Genomic DNA, 15,736 nt, shown 5'->3' with positions numbered 1-15,736 from the left:
ACCTGTGCCTTTCCTCCCGGTTAACTTAGGGAACTTACAATTAGGGGACATCCTTGTCAGTGAGTTCTCAGAGTCCTGCAGCTGTGACTGCCCTGCATCCTGATTGTGTAGGGGAAGGGTTCTGCATGCAGCATACTCACCATCTGGCACTGGCACCTTCTGCTTCCTCATGACCACCTGCTTCTGGCACCCTGACTGGACTTGCTCAGGCCCTGTGGTCCCTGACCTGCTGCTGTCAGGCATACATGGGGGAGATGTTGAGGGGCAGAGGAATGGGGAGAGGGGGTGCAGGAAGACGGGGCAGGGCTGGCCCAGATCTGGTGAAGGGTTTGTATTAGAAATATGTCCCCTGAGGTCCCCCTGGTCATCTCCTTTTCTGGTTACCACTGACTGCTCCCAGTCCTGGTTATGTTCATACTAGGTATGACATATAAGCAAGAGCACGTGACAGGCTCTAGGTTTACAGGCGGTAGATCTGTGTGGCGTAGCAGGGCTGCTGGGTCTGGACAGCCTGGTGCCCTCTGCATCCTGCTCCGTGTGCATACTGGATGGCCCTCAGAAGTGAGCCTGGGGGATGTGGGTGTGAAGCTTGTTCTTGGCTCACTTCTCCCCATATGGTTTGGAAACCTGGTCATGTTGAATCAGCTTTACTTTGTCTCCATCTACCTTTCCAAGTCAAGAAAAAGAGGACACAGTTTAAAGTCAGTTTTTGTTTTTAACTCTTACAAAGACTTTAGGAATTTTATATTTAAATGCCAACGATAAGTTCCCTGTCTTCTGGGGATTTATTTGGAACATATAGTAAGGCTGGCATTTTGTCTCAAGTGGACCCTTTTCTGACTGCCCTCTTAGGCTGGCCTGTCAGGCCAACATAAGCTGAGTGGTGGGTCTGACTTGGCCCCTGGATCAGTTGACCTGGGACCTGGGACTGAGAACCCTGGCTATCTGCTGCTTCTGTTGAACTCAGCTAGGGGGAAAATCCAGAGACTGAGATAATAGTTTCAAAAGAGATGGATTAGAAGAAGTGACATGGAATGGCTTTTTAAAATAACACCAGGAGCAATGCAGTACGTTTTGCAAGTGCTGGCAAGCTCTCTCTGTGAAGTTCCAGGTGTGGAGAGGTCTCCTGGATCACGATCCATGCTGCCACTGTGTTCTCTGCCGTTGGCGCCTTCTCCTTGTCTGTCTGAATGTTGTTCACAGACTCCAAGCCTGTGGCTCTGTCCACCCTAATACTGGACACCTGTGAGATGTGGTGGGGGCCACATGGGATTGTCATAGAGACTGGGACGATAGCTCTCTGCAAATGTCACATGAGGTTCTTGAACAACTCTATGTGTATATGTAAGATGCCTGTCTGCCTGGATTCCAGGCACTGGGGAGAGAAGGCCTTCTACTGTGCAAGGTCACTCAGCTGCTCATGGGCCTGGAGGAGACAGCTTCGTGGTGGGCCAGGGCTGCCCCCGCACTGGACAGCAGGCTGAACCCTGGCCCTACCTTCTGGCCACAGCCCGTGTTGAGTGGTTTTGGCTCCATACTTCATCTTGGCCTGCTTTCCTCCCAGAAGCTCTTGCTTTTCCTTTCACCTCCCCGCCCCACCTCTGTAAGGCCCATCTCAAGGGGCAGCATCTCTTGTTGGTTTCTCCTGGTCCTTTGGTCAGCAGCGGCCTCAGCTGTGTTCCCATCTCCCTGGGCACCCGCATCTGTGGCCTCTGACAGTGCTGACAGGGGACTCCTAGGGAGGCATCACACTGCTAAATCCCCGTCCACGCTTCTTAGTGGACTGAACTGACCCCCCATCTGCAACCTGGGGGCAGAGCTGGGATCGTCCTCGTGGTATCATCTACTACTGCATAACAGCCACTTATCCTCTCAGTCTCTGGCCAGAAGGAGCAGCATAGCTGGCTCTGGCTCCGGGCCCCTCAAGGCTGCATCTCATCTGAGGGCTCAGCGGTGGGGGCAGAGGCTCTGCTGCTCGGACGGGGCCTCCACAGCCATTGGCAGGAGGCCCCACAGCTCCGTGGCAGCTCCGTGTGGCTGCTGTGATCTGAGAAGAGAATCATCAGGACAGAATCCACAGCATCTTAATCTTGCCAGGGGTATGCTGTTGGCTTTACTTGTATTCTCTCAGTCACACAGACTAAACTTCCACTGTTTGGAGAGAGAACTACAGGGTGTGAGTATCAAGGGATGAAGGCCACTGGGGACCTACTGGAGGGTGCTGACCACACTCTCACAGACCAGAAAATGTCTCTCCCCTGGGATTGGCTGCTGATGAGGGACTTTTTCCTGGACATTGCAGACCCATGTAAAAAAGTCATGGGGTTGCACCTACTGAGCATCCCTTTCTGTAGCCCTGGGATCATTGGTGCCATGAGGAGTTTCTTTGCTGGACTTTGTTTTAAAAGGCAGGGTTGGCCTCCAAAATGAAGACTTCTGTATTAGCGATGCTGATGGCCTTAATCACAGAGGACGGAAGGCTCTGGGATGCCGGCTGCCAATGTACGCACACAGTGGTTGAGCAATTTGTCTGCTTAGGGCCCAGCTGACACTCTGTGTCCCTCAGTAGCACAGTGTCACTTGGCCTCTTCAGTAACAGGCTAGGGTCTTTGGGAGTTTGTTTGAAGTTGCCAGCATACCATGTGTTCCTGTCTGAGGGTTTGAATCTCAGGTCTGGGGCCTTTCTGGTCTTTGGTTTTTGAGAACTTTTCTTCTTTTTCATGTTTCAGTGGGCTTTTCCACTTGGTCAGTTAATGTGGTACATGAGGGTGGGTAGAGATCCTAAATGGGGGCGTGTGTAAAATGTCAAGTACCTTTGCCTGTCCAGTGGGTGGGAATGAAGGGTTTTTTTTGTCAACCTGTGGAGTTGATGTTTCCCTGTCTCTTTCCCTTCTTGAAGAACGGTGAGCTGATTTATGGCTGCAAAGATGCCCGCAGCCCCATGGCTGACTGGAGTGAGCTCGCGCACCACCTGAAGCCATTCTTCTTCCCATCCAATGGCCTGGCCAGTGGAGCCCACTGCACAAGGGCTGTGATCCGGGAGCTGGTGCGTGTCATCACACGGGTGCTACTGAGTGGCTCGGACAAGGGCCGGGCGGGTGCCCTCAGGTCGGGGCCTGGGCTGCGGGGCCCACCCGTCTGTGAAGCCAGCCCTTTCAGCAGGAGCCTGCGCTGCCAAGGTAGGCCTGGTGGGCGGGCTGGGCGCAGGGGAAGCAGAGCCTGTGGCATGGCCTGCGAGGGTCCTGCCTGGCCTCACGGAGCTTCTGTGGGAGCAGCCTTGGTCCCGTCAGGGCTCCCCAAAGCTGGGCCTCTCTATCATCTCAGCCCCAGGTGGGGACATTACCGTTGTCATCTCCTGTCTGGGTTTATAAACTGCAGCATACATTTGGGCTATAAGATTTCCTCTAAATGTCATCCGACATGTCTGCACATCCTCTGTGATTTCTCTACATTGTTCCATCTCATTGCAACCCTGGAGATAGGTTTTCCTTGGCCTTTCTCTTAGATGGAGAGGACTGAGGCCCAGAATATTGGACTCTCACAGTGCAAGGCCCTTCAGGGCGGGCGGGTGGCCTCAGTGGGTGGCAGTTTGCAGACAGGCTGTGAATACAGATGTGTGAGACCCATGACTCTGGGTGTCTCCTACTCCAGGCCCCATTCCTTACAGACTTGCCATGGGCTGCTTGACTCAGTGAGCATCCAAACGTCAAGGTGGCTTTGTGACTGATTTGGGTTTTGCCATGAATGTTCACGGGCTCCTCATTTGCCACCTTTGTCATCTGCCGGCAGGCTCGCCAACACGCTCAAGCATGTAGCTTATGGAGCCATAACCAGGATCTTATTTTGAGGGGCTGACTAGGGTTCAGATTATTCCGTTTTTGTACTGACGGTTCCTGTAGTCTCTTGGAGCCTCTGAGGATGCTGTGGGGGTGTGACACAGGGAGATGGCAGCTTTGCTCCTGCAGGGACTTTAGGTGCGGTGGTTTTCCCATGCAGCTACCTGGGCACAAGTCACCCTTCTTTTGTCCCCCATGCCATGTTATTCTTGGCATAGATGAATTTTGTGGGTATTTTTCTTGTTGCAAAAGTGATGCCTACTCATTTCAGACAATTTTTGTAAACTCATGCCCGGGTTTGGGTACTTTACTGCTTGTAAGTAGACAGAACTTGTTTGGAAGGACACACAGGTGGACCCTGGTCACTGAGACCCCTGTGGACTTTTCTTCCAGACCTTCCCTGCATATGTACACAGACAAAAGTCTGACCCATGGGATGTATAATGTATTCTACATGCTATTTTTTAAACTTATTTTTTGACCATAAGCTAGATACTCTACTATATGAGTAACCTGTAATTGTAACAAATCCCTTCTAGCTGGACCTGTGCGTTTGCACTCTGTCTCGCGTGACTGAGCATGTTTTGCCAGCAGTGGGAGGTCAGAGTGTCAGAACTGGGCATGGCCATAGCTGCTCGCTGTGGCTTGCGCCCAGTGATTTCGTTCATTGGACATGGCTGTTTCCTCAAAGGATGGGATACATGAGCTAGGACTCTGTCTCCCCAGCCCTTCAGGCCCCTGAGAATACTTGAGTGTGGAATGGACCTCATTTCTGCACTGTCCCTGCCCCGATGGCTCCCTGCTCAGTGTGCTCACACCTCTCCACACAGGCTGTGGCCCTGGGCTCTGCAGATGCTATCTTGCAGATGTGAGGATGTTACTGTGGTCATTTTACATTTTGTGCCTAGTCTCCTGTAGACTGAGGGTTATCTCTCTAGACTGTGCTGGTGTGATGGAGACTGAAGGATGCTGAGAGGAGGGAGATGCGCACAGTGAGCTGTGGGGCCTGCCTCTCGTTCGTGCCTAACCCAGAACGTGCACTCGTCCAGCCCCAGCAGCTCCGTGAGGCAGGGTGCGGCCTGTGCCCGCCACCTTCTTCAGTCCTTGACAGTAAACTTCTCGTTTTCCCCTGATGTTCTTGGTAGGAAAAAACACCCCGGAGCGCTCAGGGTTACCGAAGGGCTGTCTTCTGTACAAAACCCTCCAGGTGCAGATGTTGGACCTGCTGGACATCGAAGGCCTCTATCCTCTGTACCGGCGGGTTGAGCGGTACCTGGAGGAGTTCCCTGAGGAGAGGTGAGGCATAGACCCAGTGCTCCCTTGCCCTTTCTGGGCCTGTATGGGGCCCCGAGCAGCCCTGAGGGCAAGATGGGGATGAGGGTAGCAGGCTGACCCCGTGGGAGGACTACACAGGCCTCCCAGGAGGATGACTCACCCCAGCTACCCGCTCCCTGCCCCCAGATGCAGGGCCAGCCCGGGGATTCAGTGCCATGTGAAGGAGGACCAAGGTCCTGTCAGATCAGAGATTGCTTTCCCATTTCTAGAAAGGAGAGTATGTCCTGACAACCCTGTTAGGCAGTTCCATGTTCTGAGTTGGAGCTGAGCCTGCAGGGGGCAGTGCTGCTCCACAGCCAGTGAGCCGCTTTCACTCAGCCCCAGCTGGGCTTTGGCCTTCAGGCGCTTCCTTGTCCATTTCCTGACCGTCCTGATGTGGGCTGCAAGGATCCGCACCTGTGGCATGTGGCGGGGGCTGCAGCTGTGGCCTGGCCTGGCTTCCTCCCTATCACCCCTTCACTAGAATCTCTGACCTCGACACCATTTGTCAAACAGGAGACATTCAGGCTCTCCTGGTGTCTGGTCTTGCAAGCTGTGTTTAAAACTTTCATGCTTCATAACAGTTTAGCATTAGGAAGAGATAAATCCACTAATGTTCTTTAAAAACAGATGTATGATTCTTAAACTGCAAACAGTTTAACAGATGATTTCCAGGCAGCTTTGCTATCCTGTTTTTTTGTGCTTTGTTCTTCAGAAAAACATTGCAAATAGATGGGCCTTATGATGAAGCATTTTACCAGAGGCTGCTCGATCTTTCCACTGAGGATGATGGTACAGTGGCTTTTGCATTGACAAAGGTGGGTAGACTCTTCCAGAAACATACTGTGTGCTCCTTAGGCTCTTAACACTAACTCAGAATTTTCATAATAAGTGTTTCCCAGTACCTACTCCTGATGGTTAAAGCAGAAGAATTATGGATTAAACCCAGATGTTCAAGCTGGTTTTAGAAAAGGCTTAGGAACCAGAGATCAAATTGCCAACATCTGCTGGATCATGGAAAAAGCAAGAGAGTTCCAGAAAAACATCTATTTCTGCTTTATTGACTATGCTGAAGCCTTTGACTGTGTGGATCACAATAAACTGTGGAAAATTCTGAAAGAGATGGGAATACCAGACCACCTGACCTGCCTCTTGAGAAACCTATATGCAGGTCAGGAAGCAACAGTTAGAACTGGACATGTAACAACAGACTGGTTCCAAATAGGAAAAGGAGTACGTCAAGGCTGTATATTGTCACCCTGCTTATTTAACTTCTATGCAGAGTACATCATGAGACAGGGCTGGAAGAAGCACAAGCTGGAATCAAGATTGCTGGAAGAAATATCAATAACCTCAGATATGCAGATGACACCACTCTTATGGCAGAAAGGGAAGAAGAACTAAAGAGCCTCTTGATGAAAGTGAAGGAAGAGAGTGAAGAAGTTGGCTTAAAGCTCAACATTCAGAAAACTAAGATCATGGCATCTGGTCCCATCACTTCATGAGAAACAGATGGGGAAATAGTGTCAGACTTTATATTTTTGGGCTCCAAAATCACTGCAGATGGTGATTGCAGCCATGAAATTAAAAGACACTTACTCCTTGGAAGGAAAGTTATGACCAACCTAGATAGCATGTTAAAAAGCAGAGACACTCCTTTGCCAACAAAGGTCTGTCTAGTCAAGGCTATAGTTTTTCCAGTGGTCACGTATGGATGTGAGAGTTGGACTGTGAAGAAGGCTGAATGCCAAAGAATTGATGCTTTTGAACTGTGGTGTTGGAGAAGACTCTTGAGAGTCCTTTGGACTGCAAGGAGATCCAACCAGTCCATCCTAAAGGAGATTAGTCCTGGGTGTTCACTGGAAGGACTGATGCTGAAGCTGAAACTCCAGTGCTTTGGCCACCTCATGCGAAGAGTTGACTGATTGGAAAAGACTGTGATGCTGGGAGGGATTGAGGGCAGGAGGAGAAGGGGACGACAGAGGATGTGGTGGCTGGATGGTATCACCGACTCGATGCACAGGAGTTTGGGTGAACTCCGGGAGTTGGTGATGGACAGGGAGGCCTGGCGTGCTGCGATTCATGGGGTTGCAAAGAGTTGGACACGACTGAGCGACTGAACTGAACTGAATGGAAAGGAACAGATTTGCGTTAGTTGTAGTGAGGTGGATGAACCTATAGCCTGTTATACAGAGTGAAGTAAGTCAGAAAGAGAAAAACAAATATTATATATTAATGCAGTATATGAAATCTAGAAAAATGGTACTGATGAACCTATTTGCAGGAAAAGAATGAAGACGCAAATATAGAGAACGGGCTTGTGGACAGGGCGGGGGGTGGAGAAGGTGGGACAAATTGAGAAGGTAACAGGGAGGGGAGGCCCAGGGTGGTCTGGAGCCAGTTTACATATATATACTGCCATGTGTAACAGAGATAGCTAGTGGGAAGCTACTTTATAATACATGGAGCCCAGCAGGCACTGTATGACAGCTCAGAGGGGTGGGGTGTGGGGAGGCAGGGAGGCTCCCCAGAGAGGGGAGATACATGATTATGGCTGATTGGCATTGTTGTACAGCAGAAACCAGTGTGACACTGTGAGGCAATTTTTCTCCAATTAAAAAAAATTTTTTAAAGTGGCTAAGGTTTCCCCCAGATAGACTGGGCCAGGTGATGGCATGTTACTTTAGCTTCCAGGGAGGAGCTCCCTTTATCTAGTTGGCTCCAGGCCACCCTGAGCTCAGCCCTCTCTCTACCCTCCCTTTGCTGGGTCTGTGCTTCCTTCTTAGCAGCCATAGAGCAGACCTGTGCTGACCACCTCTCCTATAGCCCTCAGGGGGGATTCTGGGCCCAGACCCCCGCCTGTGGTTGTGTGTGGCTGGCTTCCTTCCTTCCTCTACTTCAGGCCAAGCGGCACCCTGGGAGAATCTCTTAGGGAAGAGGCCTGATCCTGTTCCTTCTGACTCTGTGAAATCAGGGCATTCAGGGGCTCCTTGAGCTTGGATAGGAAAAAAACTTACATGTTTGTTTTCATAATCTCTGACTGAGTTTAGTGTTTCCCTTCCATTAAGAATGTGGCAGCAACCACTGTGGAGTCAACAGGGCCCCCAACTTTGCCATCAAGAGAAATCTGACCTTTTGATTTCACACTGTAATTGCTATAGATAGCTCATGATATCTTTATATTTGTCACTCCTGAGAATGTTTTTCTCAGAAGGATCCATAGGCTTCACTAGGCTGTCAGAGGTTTTGCTAGATGCTGAAATGGTTAAGGAACACTGTTTTAGTGGGAGTGAAATGATGAAAAGAAAGGAACAAAACAGAATGACCTCCTCTGCCTCCTCTGGGCAGCTGCCCTGGAGCCCTTGATTAAGCTGTCCTGGTCCTGACAATGTGTCTGTGGTTCTCTCTTGTTAAGAGTCCTCATTCCTGTCTCTGGCCAAGGCTGTGTGTACCCTCCTCTGTGGCCATTCAGTTTTTGGGGAGGTCCCCTCCAAATCTAAGAGCCCGGAGGGAATTAATTGAGGTGTCTGGGGATGGAGTTGTCCTCATGGTGGGGAGAAATCCAAAAGGGAGCCTCTATCAGAATAAAGTGATGGACTGCCCTACATTTTCTGCAAATTGGGTACCTTGATTTAGGAATAAGTATCAGTATTCCTTTTATCGAGAGAAGAAGCATAGAAGTTTACTTCCTTTTTTACACATTTCTGTATTTTCCAAAATTGTAATAAGGATGGATTACTCTTTAACTTTATTGCAATTTCTTACTTCATATGTAAATGGAATCTTAGGTTCAAGCAATCATTACACAACTCTCAGAATGAGTAAACTAAGTACACTGAGACAACGCTGAATGCTGGTGCCGAGAAACTAGATTCTCAGAGCTAATCATGCACATGCCCTGTAACCCAGCACCTGTGCTCCTGGGCATTTGTTGCAGAGAAGGGAAGACTCAGGTTCACCCAAAACCCTATACAGAAGTGTTCGCAGCAGCCTGGTTTGTAATTGTAATTGTTGGAAACTGGGCACAACTCAAGTGCCTCTCAGCAGGTGACCTACTATAGGTTACACAAGCTGGAACTGTTGAGCAAAGTCTGGATACACACAACAGCCTGAGTGAATCTCCAGAGAAATGTGCTGACTGATAAAAGTCAATCTCAAAAGATCACACACCATGATTCTGTTTATATGACATTCTTGAAATGACAAAGATGAATGAATGGTTTGCTGTGGGATAAGGAGGAGATGGAAGGAAGGGGCTGTGGTTATAGAAGGTCAACAAGTGGAATCATGTGCTGATGCAGCTGCTCTGTATTTTAACTGTGGTGGTAGATGATGCATGAACCTACGTGTGTGATGAAATACGTACACATACACAACATAGCCACAGAAGAGGGTACACTCAGCCCTGGCTGGAGACAGGAGTGAGGACTCTTAACGAGAGAGAGCCACAGACACATTGTCAGGACCGGGACAGCTGTATCACGGGGTCCAGGGCAGACTGGAATAAAATCATGGAGTGTATTAATGTCACTATCCTGGCTGTGATATTGTACTATATAGTTTTGTAAGATGTCACCATTGAGGGAGACTGGGTAAAGTATATTCAGAACCCACGATTATCTCAAAACAAATAATTTAATGAAAAGGATTTAAGAGGTGAGTATACTTCATAAAATGTTATTTCTGCCCAAGAAATAGATATCCACTGTTACCTTTTCAGAACTTCACAGTAACACATATACAAACACTCACTCACTAACTCATCCTATTTGAGGAATTATTCACATTAATGTGTTACTAGCTTGCCTTTAACCTAATATGTCTTGACATCTCTCTGTGTTGGAATATAAGGGTCTATCTTTTTGTTGTTGTTTTAGGGATTTAGGTTCTGTTAGTTGGAATCTGAAGAGGATGTTTGTGAAGCTGAAGCTGGAGAACAGGTTGAGAACATTCCTAGGCCACAGATGATTAAAAAGTTCTTTCACAAATATTGTTTATCTTATTGAGCTTTGTACCTCTGATGAAATGAGAGAGGAGAGAATATTGTATTTATTTCAAAGCTCAGGAAGCTGCAGCTGAGAATAATTCTTGCTTTCTGACTGTTGTTTAGTATTCCATTGTAGGTGTCAGCAACTTTTTCTATAAAGAGCCAGACAGTAAGTGCTTTAGGCTTTGTAGGCCATCTGGTCTCTGTTGTATCTGCTCAACACTGCCATTATAGCTCAGAAGCAGCCAGAGACAAATGTAAATGAGCATGGCTGTACTCCAGTAAAACTTTATTTACAAAAACAGGTGGTGGGCTGGATTGGGCCCTTGGCCCACATTTTGCTGACTTCTGTTCACTTTTGTTAGTTTTAATATTCCTTTTTTCCTGTTGGTTTGGAAGTTAGACATTCTGCTACTACATTTTTCTGGTTACTTGTCCAATTTGATCATGCATATTTAAAGACTAAAATTAATACTTTAACTCCTACGCCCACCTCACTCCCTGCCACACAAACATATAAGGAATTGGGTTACTTTAATTCCATTTATGTTCCCAACTTATATGTAGTTTTTCCCAGGTATTCTATTTGTCATGTTCTTTTTTTTTAATTAAAAAAAAATCACAATTTATAGTATTATTTTATACAGATATTTGATTAGATCTGTCACATGTTCCTATATCTTTGCTGAATATTCTGACATCTCCACGCTTTCCTTTTTCTCTAAAAGTTTTATTGTGATATAATTTACATACCATACAATTTACCCACTTAAAGTATTCAATTTAATGGTTTTTACTACATTCACAGATGCATAAGCAGTATCATAGTCAGTTTTAGAATTCTGTACCCATTAGCCAATATCTTATCTCCTCACCCCACTAAGCAACTACTAATCTACTTTTAAGAAAGCTTTCCTCAGTGATCAATGCAAAGAAATAGAGGAAAACAATAGAATGGGAAAGACTAGAGATCTCTTCAAGAAAATTAGAGCTACCCAGGGAACATTTCATGCAAAGATGGGCTCAATAAAGGACAGAAATGGTAGGGACCTAACAGAAGCAGAAGATATTAAGAAGAGGTGGCAAGAATTACTACAAAAAAGATCTTCATGACCCAGATAATCATGATGGTGTTATCACTCACACTCAGCCAGACATCCTGGAAAAAAGATCTTCATGACCCAGATAATCACGATGGTGTTATCACTCACACTCAGCCAGACATCCTGGAATGTGAAGTCAAGTGGGCCTTAGGAAGCTTCACTACAAACAAAGCTAGTGGAGGTGATGGAATTCCAGTGGAGCTATTTCAAATCCTAAAAGATGATGCTGTGAAAGTGTTGCACTCAATATGTCAGCAAATTTGGAACACTTAGCAGTGGCCACAGGACTAGAAAAGGTCAGTTTTCATTCCAATCCCAAAGAAAGGCAATGCCAAAGAATGCTCAAACTACTGCACAGTTGCCTCATCTCACATGCTAGTAAAGTAATGCTCAAAATTCTCCAAGCCAGGCTTCAGCAATACGTGAACCGTGAACTTCCAGATGTTCAAGATGGTTTTAGAAAAGGCAGAGGAATTAGAGATCAAATTGCCAACATCTGTTGGATCATCAAAAAAACAAGAGAGTTTCAGAAAACCTTCTATTTCTGCTTTATTGACTATGCCAAAGCCTTTGACTGTGTTCAGTTCAGTTCAGTTCAGTCGCTCAGTTGTGTCCGACTCTTTGTGGCCCCATGGACCACAGCACGCCAGGCCTCCCTGTCCATCACCAACTCTCGGAGTCCACCCAAACCCATGGACATCGAGTCAATGATGCCATCCAACCATCTCATCCTCTGTCGTCCCCTTCTCCTCCTGCCCTCAATCTTTCCCAGCATCAGGGTCTTTTCCAATGAGTCAGGTCTTCATATCAGGTGGCCAAAGTATTGGAGTTTCAGCTTCAACATCAGTCCTTCCAATGAATATTCAGGACTGATTCCCTTTAGGATGGAGTGGTTGGACCTCCTTGCTGTCCAAGGGACTCTCAAGAGTCTTCTCCCACACCACATTTGAAAAGTATCAATTCTTTGGCACTCAGCTTTCTTTATAGTCCAACTCTCATATCCATACATGACTACTGGAAAACCATAGCCTTGACTAGATGGACCTTTGTTGGCAAAGTAATGTCTTTGGTTTTTAATATGCTGTCTAGGTTGGTCATAGCTTTCCTTCCAAGGAGTAAGTGTCTTTTAATTTCATGGCTGCAATCACCATCTGCAGTGATTTTGGAGCCCCCCAAAATAAGGTTGGACACTGTTTCCACTGTTTCCCCATCTATCTGCCATGAAGTGATGGGACCGGATTCCATGATCTTCGTTTTCTGAATGTTGAGCTTTAAGCCAACTTTTTCACTCTCCTCTTTCACTTTCTTCACTGAGTGGATCACAATAAACTGAAAAATTCTGAAAGAGATGGGAATACCAGACCACCTGACCTGCTTCTTGAGAAATCTATATGCAGGTCAGGAGGTAACAGTTAGAACTGGACACGAAACAACAGACTGGTTCCAAATAGGAAAAAGAGTAGGTCAAGGCTGTATATTGTCACCCTGCTTATTTAACTTATATGCAGAGTCCATCATGAGAAACGCTGGACTGGAGGAAGCACAAGCTGGAATCAAGACTGCCGGGAGAAATATCAATAACTTCAGATATGCAAATAGCACCACCCTTATGGCAGAAAGGGAAGAAGAACTATAGAGCTTCTTGATGAAAGTGAAAGAGGAGAGTGAAAAAGTTGGCTTAAAGCTCAACATTCAGCAAATGAAGATCATGGCATCTGGTCCCATCACTTCATGGGAAATAGATGGGGAAACAGTGGAAACGGTGTCAGAGTTTACTCTTTTGGTCTCCAAAATCACTGCAGATGGTGACTGCAGCCATGAAATTAAAAGACTCTAGCTCCTTGGAAGGAAAGTTATGACCAACCTAGACAGCATATTAAAAAGCAGAGTCATTACTTCGCTAACAAAGTTCTGTGTAGTCAAGGCTATGGTTTTTCCACTAGTCATGTATGGATGTAAGAGTTAGACTATAAAGAAAGTTGAGCGCTGAAGAATTGATGCTTTTGAACTGTGGTGTTGGAGAAGACTCTTAAGAGTCCCTTGGACTGTAAGGAGATCCAACTAGTCCATCATAAAGGAGATCAGTCCTGGGTGTTCATTGGAAGAACTGATGTTGAAGCTGAAACTCCAATACTTTGGCCACCTGATGCAAAGGGCTGACTCATTTGAGAAGACCCTGATGCTGGGAATGATTGAGGGCAGGAGGAGAAGGGGATGGCAGAGGATGAGATGGTTGGATGGCATCACTGACTCAATAGACATGGGTTTGGATGGACTCCGACAGTTGGTGATGGATAGGGAGGCCTTGCGTGCTGCAGTTCATGGGGTTGCAAAGAGTCAGACATGACTGAGCGACTGAACTGCATCTACTTTTTATCTCTATAGATTTGCTATTCTAGATAGTGCATATGAATGGAATCATTTAATAGGTGGTCGTTTATGACTAGCTTCTTGCACTTGAAAATAATATTTTCAGAGTTCGTGTGTATTGTTGAGTTCAGTTCAGTCGCTCAGTCATGTCCGACTCTTTGTGACCCCATGAGTCACAGCACACCAGGCCTCCCTGTCCATCACCAACTCCTGGAGTTCACTCAGACTCATGTCCGTCGTTCGGTGATGTCATCCAACCATCTCATCCTCTGTTGTCCACTTCTCCTGCCCCCAATCCCTCCCAGCATCAGGGTCTTTGCCAATGAGTCAACTCTTCGCATGAGGTGGCCAAAGTATTGGAGTTTCAGCTTCAACATCAGTTCTTCCAATGAACACCCAGGACTGGTCTCCTTTAAGATGGACTGGTTGGATCTCCTTGCAGTCCAAGGGACTCTCAAGAGTCTTCTCCAACACCACAGTTCAAAAGCATCAATTCTTCGGCGCTCAGCTTTCCTCACTGTCCAACTCTCACATCCATACATGACTACTGGAAAAACCATAGCCTTGACTAGAGGGACCTTTGTTGACAAAGTAATATCTGTGCTTTTCAACATGCTATCTAGGTTGATCATAACTTTCCTTCCAAGGAGTAAGTGTCTTTTAATTTCATGGCTGTAATCACCATCTGCAGTGATTTCGGAGCCAAAAAAATAAAGTCTGACACTGTTTCCCCATCTATCTGCAATGAAGTGATGGGACCAGATGCCATGATCTTTGTTTTCTGAATGTTGAGCTTTAGGCCAACTTTTTCACTCTCCTCTTTCACTTTCATCAGAGGCTCTTTAGTTCCTGTTCGCTTTCTGCCATAAGGGTGGTGTCATCGGCATATCTGAGGTTATTGATATTTCTCCCAGCAATCTTGATTCCAGCTTGTGCTTCTTCCAGCCCAGCGTTTCTCATGATGTCCTTTGCAGATAAGTTAAATAAGCAGGGTGACAGTATACAGCCTGACGTACTCCTTTTCCTATTTGGAACCAGTCTGTTGTTTTATGGCCTGTTCTAACTGTTGCTTCCTGACCTGTATATAGGTTTCTCAAGAGGCATATCTTTCAGAATTTTCCACAGTTTATTGTGATCCACACAGTCAAAGGCTTTGGCATAGTCAATAAAGCAGAAATAGATGTTTTTCTGGAACTCTCTGGCTTTTTCCATGATCCAGCAGATGTTGGCAATTTGATCTCTGGTTCCTCTGCCTTTTCTAAAACCATCTTGAACATCTGGAAGTTCACAGTTCACGTATTGCTGAAGCCTGGCTTGGAGAATTTTGAGCATTACTTTACTAGCGTGTGAGATGAGGCAATTGTGCAGTAGTTTGAGCATTCTTTGGCATTGCCTTTCTTTGGGATTGGAATGAAAACTGACCTTTTCTAGTCCTGTGGCCACTGCTGAGTGTTCCAAATTTGCTGGCATATTGTGTGCAGCACTTTCACAGCATCATCCTTCAGGATTTGAAATAGCTCCACTGGAATTCCATCACCCCCACTAGCTTTGTTTGTAGTGAAGCTTCCTAAGGCCCACTTGACTTCACATTCCAGGATGTCTGGCTCTAGGTGAGTGATCACACCATCATGATTATCTGGGTCATGAAGATCTTTTTTGTACTGTTCTTCTGTGTATTCTTGACACCTCTTCTTAATATCTTCTGCTTCTGTTGTTGTAGCAGATATCAATTCTTTATTTCTTTCTGTGACTGAACAGTATTCAGTTCCATAGAGCTACTACATTTTGTTTGATGAGCATTCATCAGTTTGATGAGCATTTGGACATTTCCACTTTTTGGCTATTATGAATAATGTTGCTATAAATATGTGTGTATAAATTTTTGTGTGGACATATTTTTATTTGTCTGGGCATATACTTAAGTCAAATGGTAACTTATGTTTAACTTTCTAGGAACTGCCAGACTTTTTTCAAAATGGCTGTACCATTTTACATCCCCACCAGCAGTATACAGGGTTCCAGCTTCCTTCTATCTCTGAGAGCACCTATTATCTCCCCTTTTGTTTTTAGCCACCCTGATGGGTATGAAACGGTATCTCATTGTGGTTTAGATTTGCATTTCCTTG

At 46.3% G+C, this 15,736-nt stretch overlaps 1 protein-coding gene across 2 annotated transcripts in view; it reads left to right on the top strand.

Annotated features, from left to right (window-relative positions):
* The window catches only part of IPPK (inositol-pentakisphosphate 2-kinase), a 60,150-nt gene that overhangs the window by 24,759 nt on the left and 19,655 nt on the right, over positions 1 to 15,736 (top strand). For both annotated transcript variants that reach the window (XM_040245796.1, XM_040245806.1), the window contains exons 9-11: positions 2,900 to 3,179; positions 4,982 to 5,132; positions 5,866 to 5,968. In XM_040245796.1, the coding sequence (XP_040101730.1) occupies positions 2,900 to 3,179; positions 4,982 to 5,132; positions 5,866 to 5,968 (534 nt within the window). The remainder of the gene's footprint in view (positions 1 to 2,899; positions 3,180 to 4,981; positions 5,133 to 5,865; positions 5,969 to 15,736) is intronic.

This window comes from Oryx dammah, unplaced genomic scaffold (genome assembly GCF_014754425.2).
Source record: "Oryx dammah isolate SB20612 unplaced genomic scaffold, SCBI_Odam_1.1 HiC_scaffold_1, whole genome shotgun sequence".
NCBI lineage: Eukaryota > Metazoa > Chordata > Mammalia > Artiodactyla > Bovidae > Oryx > Oryx dammah.
Note: the sequence above shows the minus strand (reverse complement) of the source record. Positions and strands in the feature narration are given on the sequence as shown.